This window comes from Rhinopithecus roxellana, chromosome 1, assembly GCF_007565055.1.
Source record: "Rhinopithecus roxellana isolate Shanxi Qingling chromosome 1, ASM756505v1, whole genome shotgun sequence".
Classification (NCBI taxonomy): domain Eukaryota; kingdom Metazoa; phylum Chordata; class Mammalia; order Primates; family Cercopithecidae; genus Rhinopithecus; species Rhinopithecus roxellana.
In genome coordinates, this window is record NC_044549.1 from 205408556 (window position 1) to 205429467 (window position 20912).

At 36.8% G+C, this 20912-nt stretch overlaps 1 protein-coding gene across 9 annotated transcripts in view; it reads left to right on the forward strand.

Annotated features, from left to right (window-relative positions):
• ATP13A3 (ATPase 13A3) overlaps nt 1-20825 on the forward strand; it is an 89322-nt gene extending 68497 nt beyond the window's left edge. For 8 of the 9 annotated variants that reach the window (XM_030937117.1, XM_030937121.1, XM_030937125.1 and 5 more), the window contains 4 exons: nt 4671-4759; nt 9761-9841; nt 11307-11396; nt 17396-20825. In XM_030937117.1, coding sequence (XP_030792977.1) covers nt 4671-4759; nt 9761-9841; nt 11307-11396; nt 17396-17593 — 458 coding nt within the window. In that variant the 3' untranslated portion in view covers nt 17594-20825. The remainder of the gene's footprint in view (nt 1-4670; nt 4760-9760; nt 9842-11306; nt 11397-17395) is intronic. The other variant, XM_030937129.1, reaches the window with a different exon arrangement.
• Nucleotides 20826-20912: the final 87 nt, after the last annotated feature.

The following is a 20912-nucleotide window of genomic DNA, read 5'->3' on the forward strand; positions in this document are numbered from 1 at the left end:
ATTGATCAAAATTAGAGTTTATGGAAAAAATCAGTTACTACATATAAATTGCCAATTAAAAAAAATGGAGAACACACTAATATATGGAACAACTTTTAGACTTCTGCAGTATCTTGGAGTGAATAGCAATTATTCTTTTGCTGTAGTTATGACGAGGTGGCAGTGTTCTAGTTGGCAAGATGCCAGGTCACAGGTATCGGTATGTCGTAGGAGTCACAACTGTTAGTGTCTCTGTCTCATATTAGCATTTATAAGGCATTTTCTCATACGTTATCTTATTTGTCACTTCTACCCTGTTGGTTTGTAGGGCAAGTTTTATTACTTTATATTTTGGACAGGTAAGATTAAAATCTGATCTTACTGGTAATTTTTCCTTTATTTGCCCCCTTTTTGGAACTGATGTTTCTTATTTTAAAAATTACTATATTATTATTTATTAGTTATATATTGCTATATAACTATACTAATGACTGTTACTAAGAACTGTAAAAAATAACTAAAAAATAACTGTGTTATTATTTATTAGTTATATATTGCTGTATAACCATACTAATACCTGTAGTACTAAGAACCGTATTAGAACCATGCTTTGGGATGAAAAACCTTCCATAGAAGGTTTGCTCACGGTATTTCTAAAAGGATTTTTTGCTACAGATAACTTATTATAAGGTGAATTTAATCATTAACATTGGTATATGTTTTATTTTTAGTTCAACATTTTTAAATTTCAAGGAAATATTGAACACATTTAAGAGTAGCTAAAAACATCTATGAAAAAACATTGCTTTTTTTTTTTTATTTGAAGAAAACTGGTATTCAGACTGGTTTGCAAGCAAAACAGCTCTATCAAGAAAGTTAATTTTAGAGATCTACCCTATCCACACTGTTAAAATTAAAAAAGAGAAAGGGAAAATATTAGTTGCCTGTTTCTAAAAATGCATCTTCTATATGTTTGGAAAACTTTTTTAAAAAGGGTTAAGAAATTTTGTATTCTCGTTTAATTTCCAATTTACTAGAATAAATAATAAACACTATTGTTGGCCACTGGATGATTTAAAAATGTATTACTATATTTAGCAGAAATATAAGCATAAAACTCGATTGCCTTTCCTATTATCAGCTAGTGTACTTCTCTCAGTGGGTAAACAGAAGCACTTTCTGTTATAAAACATGCCTTCTCAAAAGCACAAAAGGAGCAGTACGGTTGATGCAGGCATTCTGCTAGTTTTCACCTCTTGTCTGTCTGTCACGGGAGTCCATGCAGCGTCCTTTGCTAGGACCTGCCAGTTGTTGCTCTCTATAAATGGTGTGTAATGTGTTAAATGTATTTTGAAATTACATTTTTAAGAATTAATCTCATCCTTAGGCATTTAAGGAACCCTCTTTTGAGTTTTTTTCCTTGCTTGTACTGGTTCACTTTCAATCTAAATTAAACTTACTTCAGTCTGTGTGGTTCTGTGTTTTCAACTTGAGCTTCACTGTTAACGTTTTCTCATTCAGCTGCTTTCATTTCAAGGGTGATATGCACTTAATTCTTAACACTCTCCTTTAACTAGTCATGATTTCTTGGACTTGGCTTCAATTTTTAATGCAGTTTCTTGTTGGATCAGCTCTACAGTTTATTGCTTGTGCTACCCAATCCCTTTGTCTATCTATGAAGGCATTACTACTGAATTGCCAGTATCTTTCCTATTCAGGGCTTGTGTATCTTTTTCCTATTCATCTAGCATGCCTAAATTGGTTGAAGCAGTTCAGATACCTAGAGGCCCTACAGAATAAGGTGACCTTTAAAAGACATAACTGGATGAGGGAGAGGGATAGGAATAAAAAGGCTTAAGATTTGTGGCTGTAGGTTAGTTAGTCCTAGTTATTGTTTGGGGAAGGAACAAAGAGATATATATTAGGGATGAATATTGTATGTGTGTCTACCTTATTTCAGAGTCACTAAGGAGAATATGAAGGAAATCCTTTCTGGTACCTTATTTTGATACCATAGTCCATCGGTGGGATCTGGTATCATGAACAGCACATCATACGTTGCCACAGCTGAAAAATATTTCATAATAATTTCAATTTAATGTTGCTATATACTTTGAATACTTAAAAATCTACTATTTCCTACAGAATCTTTATATCCCCATTTTATAGATAAAATAATTTGACTGTAAATGACTTGTTCGGATTCACAGAGCTTTGTGGAAGAATCAATCTAAAACAATCTAAATCTTAAGGAACACCCTTGTCCCTGGCCTGCAATCACCAGTGACACACAATTTGTGTTGATAACTGTCTTCTGGTGAAGAATGTTTATTTTACACGTTAGTAGAATTACTAAGCCATTGCTTATAATGCTAGGAGAATCTAGGAGCTGAGAGCATAGTCTACGAGAAATTCATACCTCTCTAAAGTGAATACCTAATTCTTCTATTCTTGGTTGAAATCCTTATTGATTTTAAAATTTGGTATGATTATATGTCTACCAGCCATCCTTCTCCCCTGTCACTTAGTGTCTTTTTTGAACAGTGCCTTTTTTTTTCTCCAGGCTAAACAAAGATAGATTCAGTTACTTATTTTCTCTTTCATATGGAAATCTTGGCAGATTTTTAGAGGTGGGATCCAAGAGGTGGCTGTGGGAGAGACATGAACATTTGAGAAACAAACATTGTTTAGGTAGATGTAAAGACACTTCTGTGCTTGAGTAAGTTATTTTTTTTTTTTTTTGTTTTTTGGCCAACAACGCACATGTCAGGAACCAGGCGCAAATCTCTTTTTGCTGTGGTTTGAAAACTGCAGTCGGATTTGAAAAACATGCAATATGAGTATTACTTCATTGAAATTCTTTTTTAGTCTCTTTGTTTCTCTCTGCCATTTATATTCTGACCATTGCTTTTTGTACTTTTTCTGATTTTGTCTTCTTTTCTGTTTTTGTATACTTCCAACCACCACTTTCTAAACACTTTTTCCTTATCTGACCATAACTACTTAAGTGACCATAGAACTTATATGATACCTTAGTTGCTGCATTTGTGAAACAGGGTGTCACATTTCCTATTTACAGTGTAGTAGAATTGCTTTTTACCCAATATAGGTCCCACCTTTTTTTTTCTTTCTTTTTTTTTTTTTTGAGATGGAGTCTCGCCCTGTCGCCCAGGCTAGAGTGCAGTGGCGTGATCTCAGCTCACTGCCAGCTCCACCTCCCGTGTTCACGCCATTCTCCTGCCTCAGCCTCCCAAGTAGCTGGGACTACAGGCACCCGCCACCATGCCTGGCTAATTTTTTATATTTTTAGTAGAGACAGGGTTTCACCGTGTTAGCCAGGATGGTCTCGATATCCTGACCTCATGATCCGCCGGCCTCGGTCTCCCAGAGTGCTGAGATTATAGGCGTGAGCCACCACACCTGGCCCCATGTTTTTCTTAATCCTTTTGGTCAGTGGCGCATAGTAAAAAAAGTGTCTCCACTTTTGGTATAAGTGTTAGTGTAAGTTTCAGCTTAAGCTACTAAAACTATGTATATATACCCCTACACACTGGTATATATAAACATAAGAATGATTAATATATAGTATAGTTTCTGTAGAATGATAAATATTTACCTGTAGTTTTGAATTGATATTAACGAAGTTTATATTTACAAATAACTTCCACGTTTAAAAGTAGCACTGAGACCCTTCATTTCCAGTCAGTAGAAGGAGAGTGACTTCTTTACCCAGTCTGGAGGCTTCGTGGTAAAGTTTTTGTATGTGGTCTTAGGAAAGTTTGAGTTTGAAGTGGAGTTCAAATAGGAACTTGTAAATAAATGTCCAGATCAAAGGAAAACGGGAAAAAGTTTGGGCTATCAATATAATTAGGACATTTTGGAGCCGCTTTTATGGCTTATTATTCTACAAGTATATGCTTATATACATGCATGTGTATGTGTGTATGTACACACTTCAGAAAATGGCCAGGAGCAAGCAGTTTGGTTTTTGAGTTAGAAAAGTGAGACAAAGTACTACTGGGTGGATTTGCTGTTCCCAGCTCCCATAGCAAGCCATAAGGTCAGCCCACTTTAAAAAATAGTAGATCAACTCGGTCTCTTGGCTTTTGGCTTTTTCTGTGAAACATTTTCACAGTGTAAATCAGTGAAGAAATGGGATTCACTTACGAGAAATATATTCACATTTAGGTTAGAATGCCTCTGTTTAGGATTAAGACATACCTAATACTGAAAATAAGTGTTATTCAGCATTTTTACAATCAATAGTAATTGTCATTGAATACATGTTTTAAATGATAATCTCATTTTGCCACACATAGTTTAGTCTCTTATTTGTACATTATATATTGACTTTACTATCTTACAAAGTAGCTATCCGTTTGGGCAACATGCAGATGTCCATGAAGGTCTGAGTCTTGTTTTTTTAAGTGCTGATTATTTTCTGAAGTACGTTTACGGTTAAAGCTAATGGAGTTTAAATATAACATCACATCGTGTATATGAATCTTTTGGGTGCCCTGAACAATGTCTCGTACTCTAGGAAATAACAGAGCACATACTTTATTTCATCAGCTGAAGTGAAAGTATTCAGAACCAGAGTTAGAAATGATAGTATGCCAGTTGTTATTGGATGCCTTTTTATATAAAGGAATTTCCTAATTTACTTGTTTTACTTGTACTTTCTTTTCCAGATTTTTTTGTTTTTTCTGTGATTTTTTTATATGTTTTTATATTATTCATCATGTTGTATCCAGTTGCCTCTGTTGACCAGGTTCTTCAGGTAAGACTTAAGCACATCATTTGTTTGGGGAAAAAGACTAACCTGTATACGTTTCTTTTTTTCCAGGGTCTCTTCTTTTTATATATTCTATTCTAAGATGCTGTTATATTAACTCAGAGATACTCTACAAAGAAAAAAGAACCTAATTAAAATAGCAACTTTTATTAGCTATACCTGTTTAATCTCTGCTTCTGGTTCCATTTTCATTTGTCTGCAAACAAATTAAATAGCCCTTGGTCTTTACAAACAAAAAAGCGTTGATCCTGGTACCTGTTCCTCCTCTCTTCTCTACCAGTCTGCTGCTTGAATAGTCTGCACATGCTCCCTTTTGTTTTTTGGCCATTTAGTTCTTCATTCTTTTCATTAAAAACTTTCTGAGTAATGAAATACTTGTTTTTCATACGAAAGAATATGCGCACATATTTAAGTTGTTAACTGTAATTAAAACATGATAAAGAAATAACACCCTGAGTGTATCATCCAGCCTGAAAAAATGAACATTACCTGAGCACAAGTCAGTGACAAAAGAAAACAAAAAAAGGTATCATTGCCAATCAATAAGGCACTCTCATGTACCTGTTTCGATGATTTTTCCTGTCATTCCCTGTTTTCATTATATACTTACCATGTATGTTTGCAGTCATAAAAGATAGTTTTGTGTGCTCTTGAACTTTATGAAAATGTTAACTTGTTCCCTTTTTTCTGTGACTTGCATTCTCCCATCAACATTGTTTGTTGATACATGTATTTTATTTTCACTGCGTTATAGTATACAATTGTAGGAATATATTAAATTCATTTCTTCATCCTCTGTTGGTAAATATTTACTGAACATATTGCTGCTATGAACATATTTTTACATGTCTTTCAGTGTATGGGGGTAAGTAATAGTGTACCAGAGTGGAGTAGGAGTGGTTTATCCCAGGTACAAGCAGTGAGACAGTGGTGCGATGCTGTAGAGAATTTGCAAAAAGTAATTAAGCCCAGTAGAAGTCCATCTGCTTTTTAAATATTGCCATGTGCTGGTAATTCCAAACACTTGCAGTGGTAGGTATAGTCCTTCCACTAGTACCCCTGGCAAACCACTAGGGACAGAAGTTTCCTCTGGTGAATCTGGTATCATGATGAGCATGTACTGCTCTTCAGCTACCGTGTGCCAAGTTGTTTTCCAAAGTGATTTTATCAGTCGTCCATCAGGGTTTGACATCCTGTCGTTTCACATCATTGCCAACACTTCATCTTGTCTAGTGGGTGTAAAATGTTACATCATGATGGTTTTACTTTGCCAATTAACTTTACTAATGGAGTTGAGCATTTTTTCATATGTTTAATGGCCATTTTAATTTTCTCTGTGAACTGCCTATTCATGCCTTTGGCCAATATTTTCTACTAGGATGTTGCCTTTTTTTAAAACTTAGTTTTCAGAGTTCTTAATGTGTTATATTTGACTGTATAGTGATAAATATCTTCTCCCAGTTTGTGGCCTGTCTTTTTACTTTGTTTACAATACCTGTTTTTAAAAAACAAATTTATAATCTGACAAGGCAAATTTATTAATTTCTTTATTTGTTCCTTGTGTCTCAGTTTGGCAGACTTGTCCATCTCAGAGTTATAAAGATACTCTCACATTTGGTCTTTAATCCATCTGGAATTAATTTTATGTATAGCTTTTGAATAGGGATCATATTTCTTTTTCTTTTTTCTCTTACGCATACCCATTTGTTTCAGCAATTGCTTATTGAAGTTTGTCTTTTCCCGCTGATATTCAGTGATACCATTGTCCTATATCAGTTTCCTTCCTTCCGTCCGTCCGTCTTTCCTTCCTTCCTTCCCTCCCTCCCTCCCTCCCTCTTTCCCCCTTCCTTCCTTCCTTCCTTCCTTCCTTCCTTCCTTCCTTCCTTCCTTCCTTCCCTCCCTCCCTCCCTCCCTCCCTCCCTCCCTCCCTCCCTCCCTCCCTTCCTCCCTCCCTGCCTCCCCCAGGCTAGAGTGCAATGATCTCAGCTCACTGTGGTCTCAACCTCCTGGGCTCAAGTGGTCCTCCCACCACAGTCTCCCGAGTAGCTGGGGCCACAGGTGTGTGCCACCACACCCAGCAAATTTTAAAATTTTTTGTAATAAAAATTATAAATGGGGTTTGTAATGGGGTTTCACGGTATTGCCCAGTCTGGCCCCCAACTCCTGGGCTCAAGTGATCCTCCTGCCTTGGCCTCTGAAAGTGTTAAGATTATAGGCATGAGCCATGGCGTCTGGCCACAGTTTTGCATATATATAACTAATAGTGTTTTAGGGACTCCATATTTTGTTCTTTAGTTCTCTTTATTTGTGCCAGTACTATATTGTCCATGTTGACCATGAGTTTATAAGAAATCTTGATACATGGTGGGGTAGGACTCCTACCATGTACATTTCTAGTACATAGTCTGTCAGGTTAAGAAGCTTCCTTGGTTGTACAGTGTTGTTAACATAATGGTTTTAAATTTTTATCTAATGCTTTTTTCTTTGAGATGGAGTCTTGCTATGTTGCCCAGGCTGGAGTGCAGTGGCTGATCTTGGCTCACTGCAACCTCCGCCTCCCAGGTTCAAGCAATTCTCCTGCCTCAGCCTCCCAAGTAGCTGGAATTACAGGCATGCGCCACCATGCCTGGCTAATTTTTTGTATTCTTAGTAGAGATTGGGTTTAACCATCTGGCCAGACTGGCATCGAACTCCTGACTTCGTGATCCACCTGCCTGGGCCTCCCAAAGTGCTGGGATTGCCGGTGTGAGCCACCGTGCCCAGCCAATCTAATGCTTTTTCTGCAGCTATTGAAATGGTCACACAGTTTTTGTCCCTGAAGAATGTGATGAATTATAGCTGATCAGTATTCAAATATTGAACTAACTTTGCAATTCTAGAATAAATTCAGTTTGGTCATGATGCAGACTCTTTGAAATTTGGATTTAGGTTGCTATGATTTTGTTTTGGATTTTTGCCTCTGCATAAATGAGATCAGATTTAATTTTCCTTTCTTGTGTGTTATGGACAGCTTTGATCTTAAAGTTATATAACTTAAACTTACAAAGTTTGTGAAGTGAGTATTCCGTTGCATGGACTTTTTCATAATTTGTTTAGTCCTCTTTTGCTGGATATTTAGGTTGGTTCCAGTGTTTTGCTATTAGAAACAATGTGGTATTGTAAATCCTTGCACACTTCAGTTACAGACAAATATATATTTATAGGCTAAATATGCAAAAGTGGAATTGCTTGGTCTGAGGGTATTTATAAATTTAATTATCATAAATTTTGCATTATTGAACTTTGAAGGTGTTCCAGGTTGTAATCTTACCGTCAGTGTATGTCTGTTTCCCTGCATATTTCGTTGAGGGGGTTAGATAAGCACTTACAGTAAAAGAAGAAAACAAAATGCATTCTATTTCTCTTCTGCTGCACATGTCTTCGGTTTTACAACCAACTTTTTCTTGAAATAGTACCACATTCAGCTTACCTCCCACACATTTGTCAACTAGTCTGGCATCTTCCCCTGCCAATGTACTGAAACTGCCCTTAGCAAGGCCATTAGCCTCTTACTGGTTATGTCCAATGGACTTTTCTCCTTAATTTATTTTTTTCCAGTGTTACTTGACTCCCCAGCAGTATTTGATGAGTTAGCCATGTCATCATTCTTAAGATACTCTCTTCTGAAATGTTGTGATGCTTTGCTGTCTTTTGGCCTTTTCTCTACCTCTATTACTCTTCAGTCTCATTTTCTACTGTGGTTCCACTCCTTCTGCCCATTCCTTAAATGTTAGAGTTCCCTACATTTCTGTTCTTATCCCTCTGGTCACTCAGTACATTCTGGTGATGTCCCCTAGAGTCATGGCTTCACCTGTAATTACCATCTATATGCCAAAGGCTCCCAACGTGTATACCCTGCGCCTAACTCGCTACTAAGCTGTAGACCTGCATGTACACTGATATATTGACTATTACTTGGGTGTTCCATCCAACAGATCCCTCAATTTCAACATTTTAAGAACTAAGCTCATCATGTTCTCCTTCAACCCTATTTCTTCTCTGTTTCTTGGTACCACTGTTTATCCAAGTCAGAAGTGTGCATGCGTGTGTACATGTGTGTGTGTTTGTCCGTGCCTTTTCTTCCTCCTTCCGTAGCCAGCCATTTGTTAGATTCTTTCAGTTTTCTTATTCTAAACCTCTTTCTGTCTTTACTACTATCCCATTTTTTTAGGCCTTAGAAATTAATCAGATTTTAAAGTGAACAGTTAGATTGTTTTTTCTTAACTTCATCTGTATAGTTCTTTTATGAATTTGTCTGTATAATTGAGTTTTGACCAGTACTTCATTATTAGATTGGTACCTCTTTTTTTTTTTTTTTTTTAAGGCAGAGTCTTCTGTCACCCATGCTGGAGTACAGTGGCAGGATCTTGGCTCACTGCAGCCTCCGCTTCCCAGGCTCAAGTGATTCTCATGCCTCAGCCTTCTCAGTAGCTGGGATTATAGGCACACAACCACCTCACCTGGCTAATATTTGTATTTTTAGTAGAGATGAGGTTTTGCCATGTTACCCAGGCTGGTCTGAAAATCCTAGCCTCAAGTGATCTGCCCGCCTCTGCCTCCCAAGATGTTGGGATCACAGGCGTGAGCCACTGTGCCCGGCTGGTACCTCATTGTTTAAAGATGGACTTTTATTTTAAAAATAGAAACTGTTAGACATTCATGATCTAGTAGAGCATGGGCTTTTGAATCTCAGTGAACAGGATTTGACTCTAACCTCAGTCACTTAATATTTGCTTTAACCTTGAGTTACTTACACTTTAAGTTTTATCATCTGAAAGTGAATATTATATATACCCTGGGGCAGTGTTGAGGATTCAGTAGATCTATTAAGATATATGAAGGTGTTTGGTACATCATAGGAATTCAATACATTTAGAAATTATGATATAGTGCTATAATATTGACGACATACAGCAATTTTAACTTTAAAATGTTTTTGCGTTACAGATAGTGTGTGTACCATATCAGTGGCGTGTAACTATGCTCATCATTGTTCTTGTCAATGCCTTTGTATCTATCACAGTGGAGGTAAGCACTTCCATAGTCAAATGGCTACCGTGTTGCTTTGGAATTCTTGGGTGATTTAATGGTAAATGGGAGAAGAGGACAGGTAATATAATGGAAAGCCACAGAGTCTCAGTTTCATCTTAGGCAAATTCATTTAGCATTCTCTTGTGAAACTTCTCCATGAATTGATAGTGGTCATATTAAGGGATGTGACTTAGTTGCACTCACACAGACAGGAGAAAATAAGCAATGTGATAATAAAAAGTAATGACGAGTAGAAAGAAGAGAAGTTCGGGGACTCGGTGGCCCATGAACTGATGAATCAGTGATTGTGAAATCAGAGTTGGCATGTGCCACCTGTGTTTTGTGATGTACAGTAAAATCTCCCATTTAAGGAAGGAAAGAATGGGGTGGGGGGCTATGCTCCAGGAAACACAGTGAATATTAATAGCAAGAGAGTTTAATGAAAGTATAAAATAATTGTCATTATGGACTTACTTAATTTCAGCATTGATTACTAGAACATCCTCCTTGATATTTGCTTTTGAGTGACCTCTAGAGGTTTTAAGTACCCTTTGATTCATTGTATGTTGTGTAGTTACCCTCCCTTAGGATTGCCTTTAGGTTAGTCTCTAAAAGGAGGTAGCAAGTTCTCATTGGTGGCTTTTGTCTGCTCTCAGAACTACTATCGTAATTGACTGTTATAGTAACTCTAAGAAATGGAAGAGGGAGATACAGTTGTGATTTTTAAGTTAAGAGTTTCGTAGCACAGGCTCTTGGATTAAAATAAAGGTAATTTTTTTGAGAAATATATATCCATATATTTTAGTGATAATAGTTCTGGACTTAGAAATTACGCTTAATTTCATTACTCCCTAAAGGATGACTTGGTATTTAAATTTGAGATATGATGGGCAGCATGGATATTATGGTACTGACCTTTGGAAGTTGCACAGTGCAATGTGATTTTTTTTTTTTTCTATTTTATGGGTACTAGGAAGCACATGTAAGATATGATATTCTTAAAGTGTTTCTTTTTCTACAGTATAAGTTCATCTTTTCACAGAAATGTTACTTATTCTTACTATCTAAAGAATGGTTTGTGTTGGATGCTGATTAAATTATATATCTATAGATATGGATATAGAATTAATACTAGATATTCAGTGAACATAAGCATTGTGAAGAAAGACTTCAAATTATATAAGCATCATTTTAATATGGGAAAGACCTATTTATACAATAAGCCATATTTCATGGAAAATTTAGAAGTCTCATTTTATCAAGAATGTTATGATGATTTATATTTGTTATAAAAGTCCTGTCATTCTTGATCCTTTGGCAGTATTAACTGAAATTCCGTATATGAAAATCAAAATATGTTTTTCATCAATTATGCAGCATTGTGTGATTCATTAAAAAGGTGCACATTAATAAAAAATGACTTAGTCATTGTTAATTCTTAACTCGCTGGACTATCTCTCAGAGCTTCTTCCTTGACATGGTCCTTTGGAAAGTTGTATTCAATCGAGACAAACAAGGAGAGTATCGGTTCAGCACCACACAGCCACCACAGGTTGGAACTCAGCACTTCAGTTCTCAATTCTTCCTGTCTGTCTAGGCTTTTTGCTTGTGTACGCTGTATTTTCTAGCATGTTCTTGTTCTGTTACATGTTATTCTCTGGCGTGTTCTTGTTCTATTACGTGTTACTTCAGCCTTTTTCTCTGTGCTTGGCATTTCATTTCTTATAAGAAGTCCTAGAAAATTCATGGCAAACATTTGTTAGAGGCTTTTCAAGATCAGAAATTTCATAAGTCTCCTTTCCATTCCAATCCTGATCCTCTATTTATGTAAAAGTCTTGTCCTCAAAGGTGAGAGTTAATTTTTCCATTTCAGTCTACTATAAATTTTATGTTTTCGCTTTTCATGAGTCCCCTTAGAAGCTAAATGAGATTTATATAAACAACATTTGCAGTGAAAATTGTTTCTTCTTGGATCAGAGTCCAAAGGCCAGAATTTTGAAGAATTATTCCTGATTTCTTGTCAGTTACTGTCCCTTAATTTGGAGAGCCTTTTTGGCTTTCTCCAGCATTATATACCGTTTCATTCAGAAGATGATTTGCCTTTTTTCATACAAACCATGGTTTAGGACATTGACTTTTTGGGTCTGTTAAATAGCCTATCATTTGAAAGGTATCCCAAGTTCTGTGGTAAAGAGAGAAGAGACACAGAAGAATAAAACGCATTTCCTAGTGTTAGGGTGTTAAAGTAGAGCTCTTGATACGGATACAGATTGGACTTATTTTTTAAACCCATGCTGTGAGTCAGAGCTCTTTGAGGTAGCTTTTTGGTCATAGAGAATTTGGTAAAATCTCATCCCTTCATTGCCTTACCCACGTTTCTTTAGAGATGGGTGATACGCTTACAGATAAGAGCTCTGAGCCTTTCACTAGCCTTGAGCCGCAGGAAGCTGGTGCTGTTGAAGAGGACTCCCTGGCATTTTTGAGTTGGGTTACCCACTTCGTTTTAGCCAACTTTGACCTAAGTGGTGACTTCCTGAGCTCTGTTTTGGTAATCCAGCGGGCCTGATGCCCTGGTGTGATGCCACAGGGTTGCTTTCACAGAGGGCCTGCAGAGCGCTGTTTCCGTTTTCTAGTGCTTTATGGTGAATAATGATGGAATGCCTCATTTTTTTTTTTTTTTCCCCTGAAAGCAGTGTAATACCAGTTGTCCCTAGTAGTGGGTATGACTAGGGTTGTACAAGGGGCTCAAGTCCTTTAGCAAAATCTTGTCTGTGTATACACGCACACACACGCACCCCAGCACCCCAACCCTCCCACCCCCGTATATATAGTTACCTCACTGCATTACTTCAGAAGGTTATTTTTGGCTTATATCATCAATTCTCATGTGAAATATTTGTATTGTATTCCTAGGCCTAGGAAAACATTTAGATTTTTATATTCTCCAAAGAGATCTCTGACTATTGATCTGAACAAGAAATTGCATGTTTTGAAGGGGAGTAATACCCTGGTTTAGTTGAAAGTAGGTATCATAAGACCCCTTAAAAATATTTGGGTTGGGGGTCTCTCCTTGCTTTTCAACCAAAATTAAATGACAGAAAATTCTTTTATTTGTCTCTGTTTTCTAAAAAAATTTTTAATAAATATCTGCCCTTCTCTTTTGTTGAGACCTGAGTCTCACTCTTGTCACCCAGGCTGCAGTGCAGTGGCGTGATCATGGCTCACTGTAGCCTTGAGCGCCTCAGGCTCAGATCATCCTCCCATCTCAGCCTCCCAAGTAGCTGGCATTACGGGTGCAAGCCACTGTGCCCGGCAATTTTTGTTGGTTTGTTTTGTAGAGATAGGGTTTCACCATGTTGCTGGGTAGATGGAGCTACAGGTGCATGCCATCCCAGGCCCAGCAATTTTTTTTTTTTTTTCCAGAGAGGAGGTTTTGCCATGTTGCCCAGGCTGGTCTCAAACTCCTGGGCTCAAGCCATCTGCCTGCCTCGGCCTCCCAAAGTGCTGGGATTACAGGCGTGAGCCACCACACTGGGCCCGCCCTTCTAATTTTTAGGAGTTTGTGTTTCTACCTCTAAAGTGTTCATGGGAGAGTGAAGGTAGAGAGTGGTCCAGAGCAGGTGGGCCCCAGCATACCCTGTGTGTCAGCTGATTCTGAGAATCATCAAATAGTAGACGAGAAATGAAGTCTTCCGTTCCTATGGTCATGATTAAGGTGCATTTTTAAAAAGCTTACTAGCTTTAGGAAAGAGAGCTCTTACAACCTCCCAGCACAAAGTGGCATGCTCTCACTCTCTGCTGCTTCTGTGTGTAGTGTTGCTTCACTGTTGACGTTTGTGACCCTTCGAGAGCCAGTCATGAGTTCATCATATTACCGTAAGGCCGAGCGAGGTTCTCAGTCAGAGATGATTTCCCCCAGGGGACATTTGCCAGTGTCTGGAGACACTTTTGGTTGTCACAGTTGGCAGCCCCAGGTGTTCATACTTACTCTCTGACCAAAAAAAAAAAAAAAAAAAAAAAAAAAAAAATTTATACCAGTGATTTTCAAGCAAGATTATTCATCAGAAATGCTTTGAACTCCACCCTTGGCCTACTGGATGGAAATCTTCAGTGGAGACCCCTGTCATCTGTGGTTTTCTATAAAGCTTTACCCCTGTTTGAGGAGATCTGTATCACATCTTCTCTTTAGGAGCATTTGTGCCCACCTTGTGTCTGTAAACTGAGGGTACTTAGTAGTGGAACTAGATCGTACCACCTGTGATCTGATCATGCCTGGTGATTTGTGCCCAATTCATGTTTTCTTATTTGGTGAAAAATCCAAAAAAGTAGTTTTTATGGTGTAGTGGTAGTCTTTATGCCACTTAGAATATTATTTGAACTGCATAGCTAGAATGTTTATTCTGATTTTCTGTTTTGTTTTATATTCAGAATTGGTATGGAAGAAGACTTATGAAAACCACAGCACCGTTGTAACATTTTTTCCTTCAAGCTTGGCATTCTGTTTTATATACTACCCATGAAAACATTTCCTGAAAGATATTGCTAAGCGTAAACTTGACATTTTTGAAAGTTTTTTTTAGTTTCTCTGCTAAACTATGCATGATAGCCTCTTTCCTTCTCTGAGGGGATAAATTTGGTCACTTAAGCATTCCTTTCAGAAACAAACCGAAAGATCCAGTTGCTGTAGCTACTGTGTCCTGCTTTAGGGACTTGTGCTGTAGGTGTTCTGGGGAGACCCACGTGCTCACTCTGTGCCCGACGCCCTGTTTCATGGCCTTTGTGTTACACAGTGCTTGCCTTTCTCCCTGCACCATCATCATCCCCCCGCTGGCTGATTTCTCATTCCAGCATGCCTGTAGCACCTTTTATTTTCTCTTCTACTGAATTATATTGTGTTTGAGAATGTGTGTGGTATGTTAGTGTTTGTAAACTAACAAACCTATGCTTGCATATAGTGTACTTTCTGTGTATGATACTTGGGGAAGGTAAGGTACAGGAACAAAATGTTTTCAATTATGGTACAGTAGGGGGATCCTTAGTGTTCCTCATGACTTTTTAAAAATTGTGACAAGTGTACATTATTTGTAATAGGGTTGTGAGGATTTTTTTTCAATGCATAAAAAGAATGCTATTCGGTTGTTGTTCTATTTACAATTAAATTAATTTTAATTTTATTGGTTGACTTACTTTCCACAAGTAGGGAGCAATGAATTGAAATATGTGTGTTTGGCTTTCCTTAACTCAGCTTGCTACACATTGCCCTTCAACCTGGCAGATTCTTTGGACAGACAAGTCCTATTATGTTTCTGTTTTTTTAAAAAATGTCAGCAGTCAACATTAGCTTATTTTCTGTGATAATCTAACAGTGCTACTTAAAAGTGACAGCTTTCGGCTGAGCACGGTGGCCCATACCTGTAATCCCAGCACTTTGGGAGGCCGAGGCAGATGGATCACAAGGTCAGGAGATCGAGACCATCTTGGCCAACATGGTGAAACCCTGTCTCTACTAAAATACAAAAAATTAGCTGGATGCGGTGGCGCGTGCCTGTAATCCCAGCTACTTGGGAGGCTGAGGCAGGAGAATCGCTTGAACTCGGGAGGCAGTGGTTTCAGTGAGCTTAGATCGCGCCACTGCACTCCAACCTGGTGACAGAGCAAGACTCCATCTGAAAAAAAAAAAAAGTGACAGCTTTCGAATTGATTTAGGAACAATGATTTTTTCCACAATTAGATTGACAAATGACACCTTGGGAAAAAGTAAGATCTAAGTAGTAAATTATCATCTCAGATGAAATATTATGTTTCTTGTGTGCCTGTACTGGAAAGGCATTATCTGTTGTTTTGGATCACCTGAAGAATCCTATAAATAGTGACTTCTGTACCTTAATGCTAAATGGTTTCCTGTGGACTTTTTTTTAAGGTGATACTAATATAACTCTCTTTAGTTATGACAGTGAAAAGGCTACTAGGCGAGTAATCTTCAGACTTCCCCCGCCCCCACCCCAGATGTAGCTTGCTTTTGTACACCGTTTTTGCCTTTAAATTCTTGGTAGCAGTGTAGCTTATTGTGTTTTGTTGACAAACTTAAGCTAGCGGACCTTTAACATTGAGAGCGGTGAGTTACTGTTTACCATGCTCTCAGCGGGTTGGGGAGAAGAGAAGAAGAGTAGTAGGTTCCTGATGGTGGTTTCAATTGGATGAGAAAGAGCTATCAAGTGACCTATGTAAAAACTTTAAGAGCTTTAATTTTAAAGTATTTTTGCTCCTCTGCATTGGCTAATTTGGAAACATGTTTCAAAATACATCTCGAGCTCACTTGCCTTTTTAAATCATGAGGCATTTTAGATAACATTAGAATATGCATCTCAGTTATGTTATCCTCTGCTTTGTGAGATTACTTCATTTAGAGCCGGGTGTAGCCTGGGTTATATGTTGATTGGCAAAACAAAATGACCTGGAATTTAAATTTCATTTTGGAGAAGCAGCAGCCAAAATAATTAAGAAGTGGCTATTCTTTAGAGATAAATGTAACTACTATGCGTCCCGGTATAGTCATTTACATTTACTTCAAATTTCAATTGAGACAAATTCTGAGGGCCCTTTTCAGCCCTCTGTTGAGTTTACATTTCCATGCATTAACCAGGGACTTTGCTTTCTTGTTCTCCAAGGATCATTTATTTAAGGCCACATTCACTAAAAACATCAGGATTGATCAGAAGAATTTCAGTGACAGTGAATCTTTTTGCAATGAAATAATACGAAGCAGTAGTACTTGTTTTATACAAACCCTTTCCAGTTGTGGAGCACCAACAGAAACCATCGTTATAAAACAGTATTCTTTTTATATTTGTAAGGATGAGGTTTTAAAAGACATAATTGTCATTAAACATGATTGAACCTAATTTTGACCAAACGATATTTACTTCATGTTTTGAGAGATGACATTAACAGTAACGAGGCTACTTGTACACAGCTTTCTTCCAAAAACGATCATGCAGCTAAGTTGCCAGGAGCAATAGTATGGAAAGATAGTTTGGGACAGAATGTAAAGATTTTCAAATTAAAAATTAAAAATGTTTTCTCTTTCTGAATGGCTTCAAGTTCTTCTTAATACACTAGATATTGTGTTAAAGAATCCATATCTGCAAGTTATTTAAAATGTATTAGTATACAAGAGTATAGGTATATAAAACTAAATGAAGTAAATCATATTGATAACCCCCGAAAAAAATCTAAAGAATAATCAGTTCCTAAATAATTGAAAGCTGCCTTTAAAAAATAAAACAAAAGAACATGCGTTTTGTTGTGTTGCCCAGGTTGGTCTCGAGCTCCTGGGCCCAAGCAATCCTCCCACCTCAGCCTCCCAAAATGCTGGGATTTCGGGCATGAGCCACCACACCCGGCCAAAGCTGCCTTTTTTTCTCCCCCCATTTGGTGTGCTCAGAAGTCATCTCCTCGTATTTCTCTCTGCTAATGTGTGCTCTAACAAACCTGTTTAAAACAACAAGCCTTTTTAATCAACTGGGGTGTTTTTTTGTCTTACTTCCTTAGGAGTCCGTGGATCGGTGGGGAAAATGCTGCTTACCCTGGGCCCTAGGCTGTGGAAAGAAGATACCAAAGGCAAAGTACATGTATCTGGCGCAGGAGCTCTTGGTTGATCCCGAGTGGCCACCAAAACCGCAGACAACCACAGAAGCTAAAGGTTTAGTTAAGGAGAATGGATCATGTCAGATCATCACCATAACATAGCAGTGAATCAGTCTCAGTGGTATCGCTGATAACGGCATTCAGGAATACATGATTTTGGGAGTTTCTGATCCTGTGTGTCAGAATGGCACTATTTCAGTTTATGTCCCTTCTGATACAGTAGCTTATTTGAGAGCTTTGCTCTGTCTTAAACATGAAAACAGAAAAAGATATCGTCCTAAGAGTTAAATTATCAGTCAATCCATCAAGTCCTGTATCTTCATTCAGTAACCAAAATATTACATACATTTCCAGAATTTTCTTGATTGTTACTCTCAGTGATATTCTTGATATTGGGTATAGGAGAAGTTTGGTAGGTTTTTCAACAGTAGTTTTTGAGACCAGTTTACCTCTTCACATCTGTGCTCACAACCCCCTTATTAGAAAAGTCTGTATTTATATACAGGCTCTAAATTTGTGATTGATTAAAAGAAAGTGAGTGTTAATTAGCCTCCAGTGAAAATATATTGAAAGCCTGTTTTCATTTGATTCCAATATTTCTTCCAAAGAATTCTTTATAAACATATGCCAATTCCCTAAGATGGTCTAGAGTTAGGAATGAGTTTTTATGGTGTTTCTTATAGAACAACTCAGGTAATTTCCATTTCTGGTTTTATATTTTCTGTACAAACTGCCTGGGTTTTATTTTTCTAATCAGCAAGGTGCTTCACTGCCTTCTTGAGACGCCTCTCAAAGCTATTAAACGGCTCCTGTGCTGTGTGTGGTGTCAGTAGTCTAATTTGCTTCTGTTAAATGTTGTAGAACCTTTTTCACTAGGAAATAAGATTCATTTCTTTTGGCAGTAGATGTAGATTCATCTTTTAATGTTTCTTCAAATGTGTTTCTGTCAGGCTTTGTGTTATTTTAAATGGTTTTTTAAATTTTTTTCTGTTTTCAGTTACCTAAAGACATAGGATAATAGTTTTTTTAAGTTAGAATTTTACCTCATAAGATTTTTTTGAGGTTTGATGTATGTCTCTGTCTTATCAATAATGAGGCTTAAAAAATATTGGATTTGAATGGCTGCCGTTTTTTCAAAGCAATATGAATTTGATGAGTTTGTTTTGTGCCATTAGGTGGCGCCAGAGGTCAGAGCATGTCTGCTTTGAATTGTTACAAATAAGCATATTTGATGCGGAAATTTCTGGGAGACAAAAAAATTGAGGAAATAAAGTTAAAAAATTGACATTCATTGAGCCAAAAGAAATGTGGAGAAGCATTTTTCACCTTTCTGTTTGGCCTGATTAATATTTAAATTCTTGCCAAATTAAGGTAACTAAAAAAACACCTTTTGTAGGTAGGATCCAGCAGTTTGGCAATGCCCACAGTTATCATAACACAGAAAACTGATAGTGCTATAAAATGGACACTAAACTATTAAAACAGTGTGACATTGTTCTCTGTTCTTCATAGCCAGTAACATGCTTGCTCGTGCTTTCTACTCCTAGCTGATCATTCTTTTCCCAACGTATATTTACAAATTTACCAAATTTTACCTAGAATTTTAGGACCAAATGGTTCTCACTCTTTATGCTGCAAAGACCTGGATGATGTTTGGTAACTATAGAAAAATAGAAGTTACACTCAGGATCACTGTTACTGCTATTGCCACTGATGATTCCTGCAAAAATATAATCGAAGTTTTCCATCAAATGTATAATATGCTATTAATACACTTTAGATGATGACAATTGTTCCATGAGTGATTCTATGAAGCTATGCATCTTAGACCTCTTGAGCTGTGAATTAGCACTATTTTCTATAGTTACTTATTCTCTGGATCATTTTATAATTTCCATATTAATTTCAAATATGCTCGTGTTATTCTTCAGTGATTTCCACAATTGTGCATTTTATTCTTTGGTTTAAGTACTGAAGCATATAATGAAAGTAATTGCTAAGTAGCAGCTTAAAAATTCAATGATCAGATTGTATTTAACATCTTTAAGAGCATGATCATAAAGAGCTATTTTTGACACCCCCCTCCCCACTTTTTTAACATTTAGAGTTAATAAGGGTTTTATATCTCATCTGTCCATATTGTTTTCAAAGGAATGAGGTGTTTAGGTAGGTGGAAAAGCATTTGTAGGAAGTTAGATTTGAATATAGACAAGGTGGGTTATTCACGTTGAGAATGTTATTTGAAGAATGCCTGTGAAGCCAGGTGTGGGTTCTACTCAGTGCCATAGATAGACTGAGTCTTCTCTTGTAGGCCACCATTACATAGTAATTTTGATTCTGAATTTCACATTAAATTATTTGAGTTTATACAGACCTAAATTTTAAAATCTGTACATATATTATTTTAATGTATTAAGATGAATAAATATTGCTGATTTAAATTTTATTTATGCACATACTTAAAGGACAGAAATGTCTGGGAAAGTAATTGTTAAATAATGATATGTAACTTTTTAACTTTTTAAATAAATAACAAGATTTTTAATGTGTGTCTCCCTCAGGGTTGTTTAAAGTTTTTTTTCTCCCTCAAGTTTAAATAGTGGTAACTATATGTTTTGTATCTTCTAGCACCAACTGCTGTAAAGCAATGCTGCAAATAATGCTTGAATAAAAGTGGCTAAGCCAACAACAAATTAAATACTTTTTATAGTAGTTTGTAATCCTTCAATTCGAAAGCTTTCCAAATTGCACTTGCATCTAAACAAAACTGTTGCAGTTTTTACTTTATTTATTTTGTTCCCCATGTTTGTGAAAGTCCTGCACAGTTTCAAAGGCATGGTAAATAATATATCAATGTTTATGTAGTCTGTTACAAAAACAGCTATAGATAACATTATCCAGTGAAAAGCAAAATTCAAGCTTTAGAAAATATGCATGCAATTTTGACATATCTAAAAATAGATTTTTGTATATTTATGGTGGGAGGTGGTTGGGAACTTTTAACAAAATGGGGTGTTAATTTTTGTACAGTCTGTGGGCATTTACACATTTTTAATGTATTAAAATTTGGTAATTATGTGTACATTAAATTAATAAAATAGCTACTTCTGGTTATGATTTGTGAATTCCCTAAGACCTTGGATTTTTTTAAGTAACTTTATATCAGAAATGATACTGCATCTTTATATTTTTAAAATTGTATTGCTGCTCAAGAATGGTACCCTCTTGTCAAAAAGGCATACATTCATAATTGTACATTCAGCATTGTAAATAATCTTATGAAACCTTTTTTGATTGAAGCTATTCAAAATAAAAATTTTAATGAATGAAATAACACTTTTGTTCTGTGTCCTTATACATTTGTTTGCTTTTTAGTCACATGAATACTGCCCTTTGCGGATTTATTTTCATGCCTGTTAGT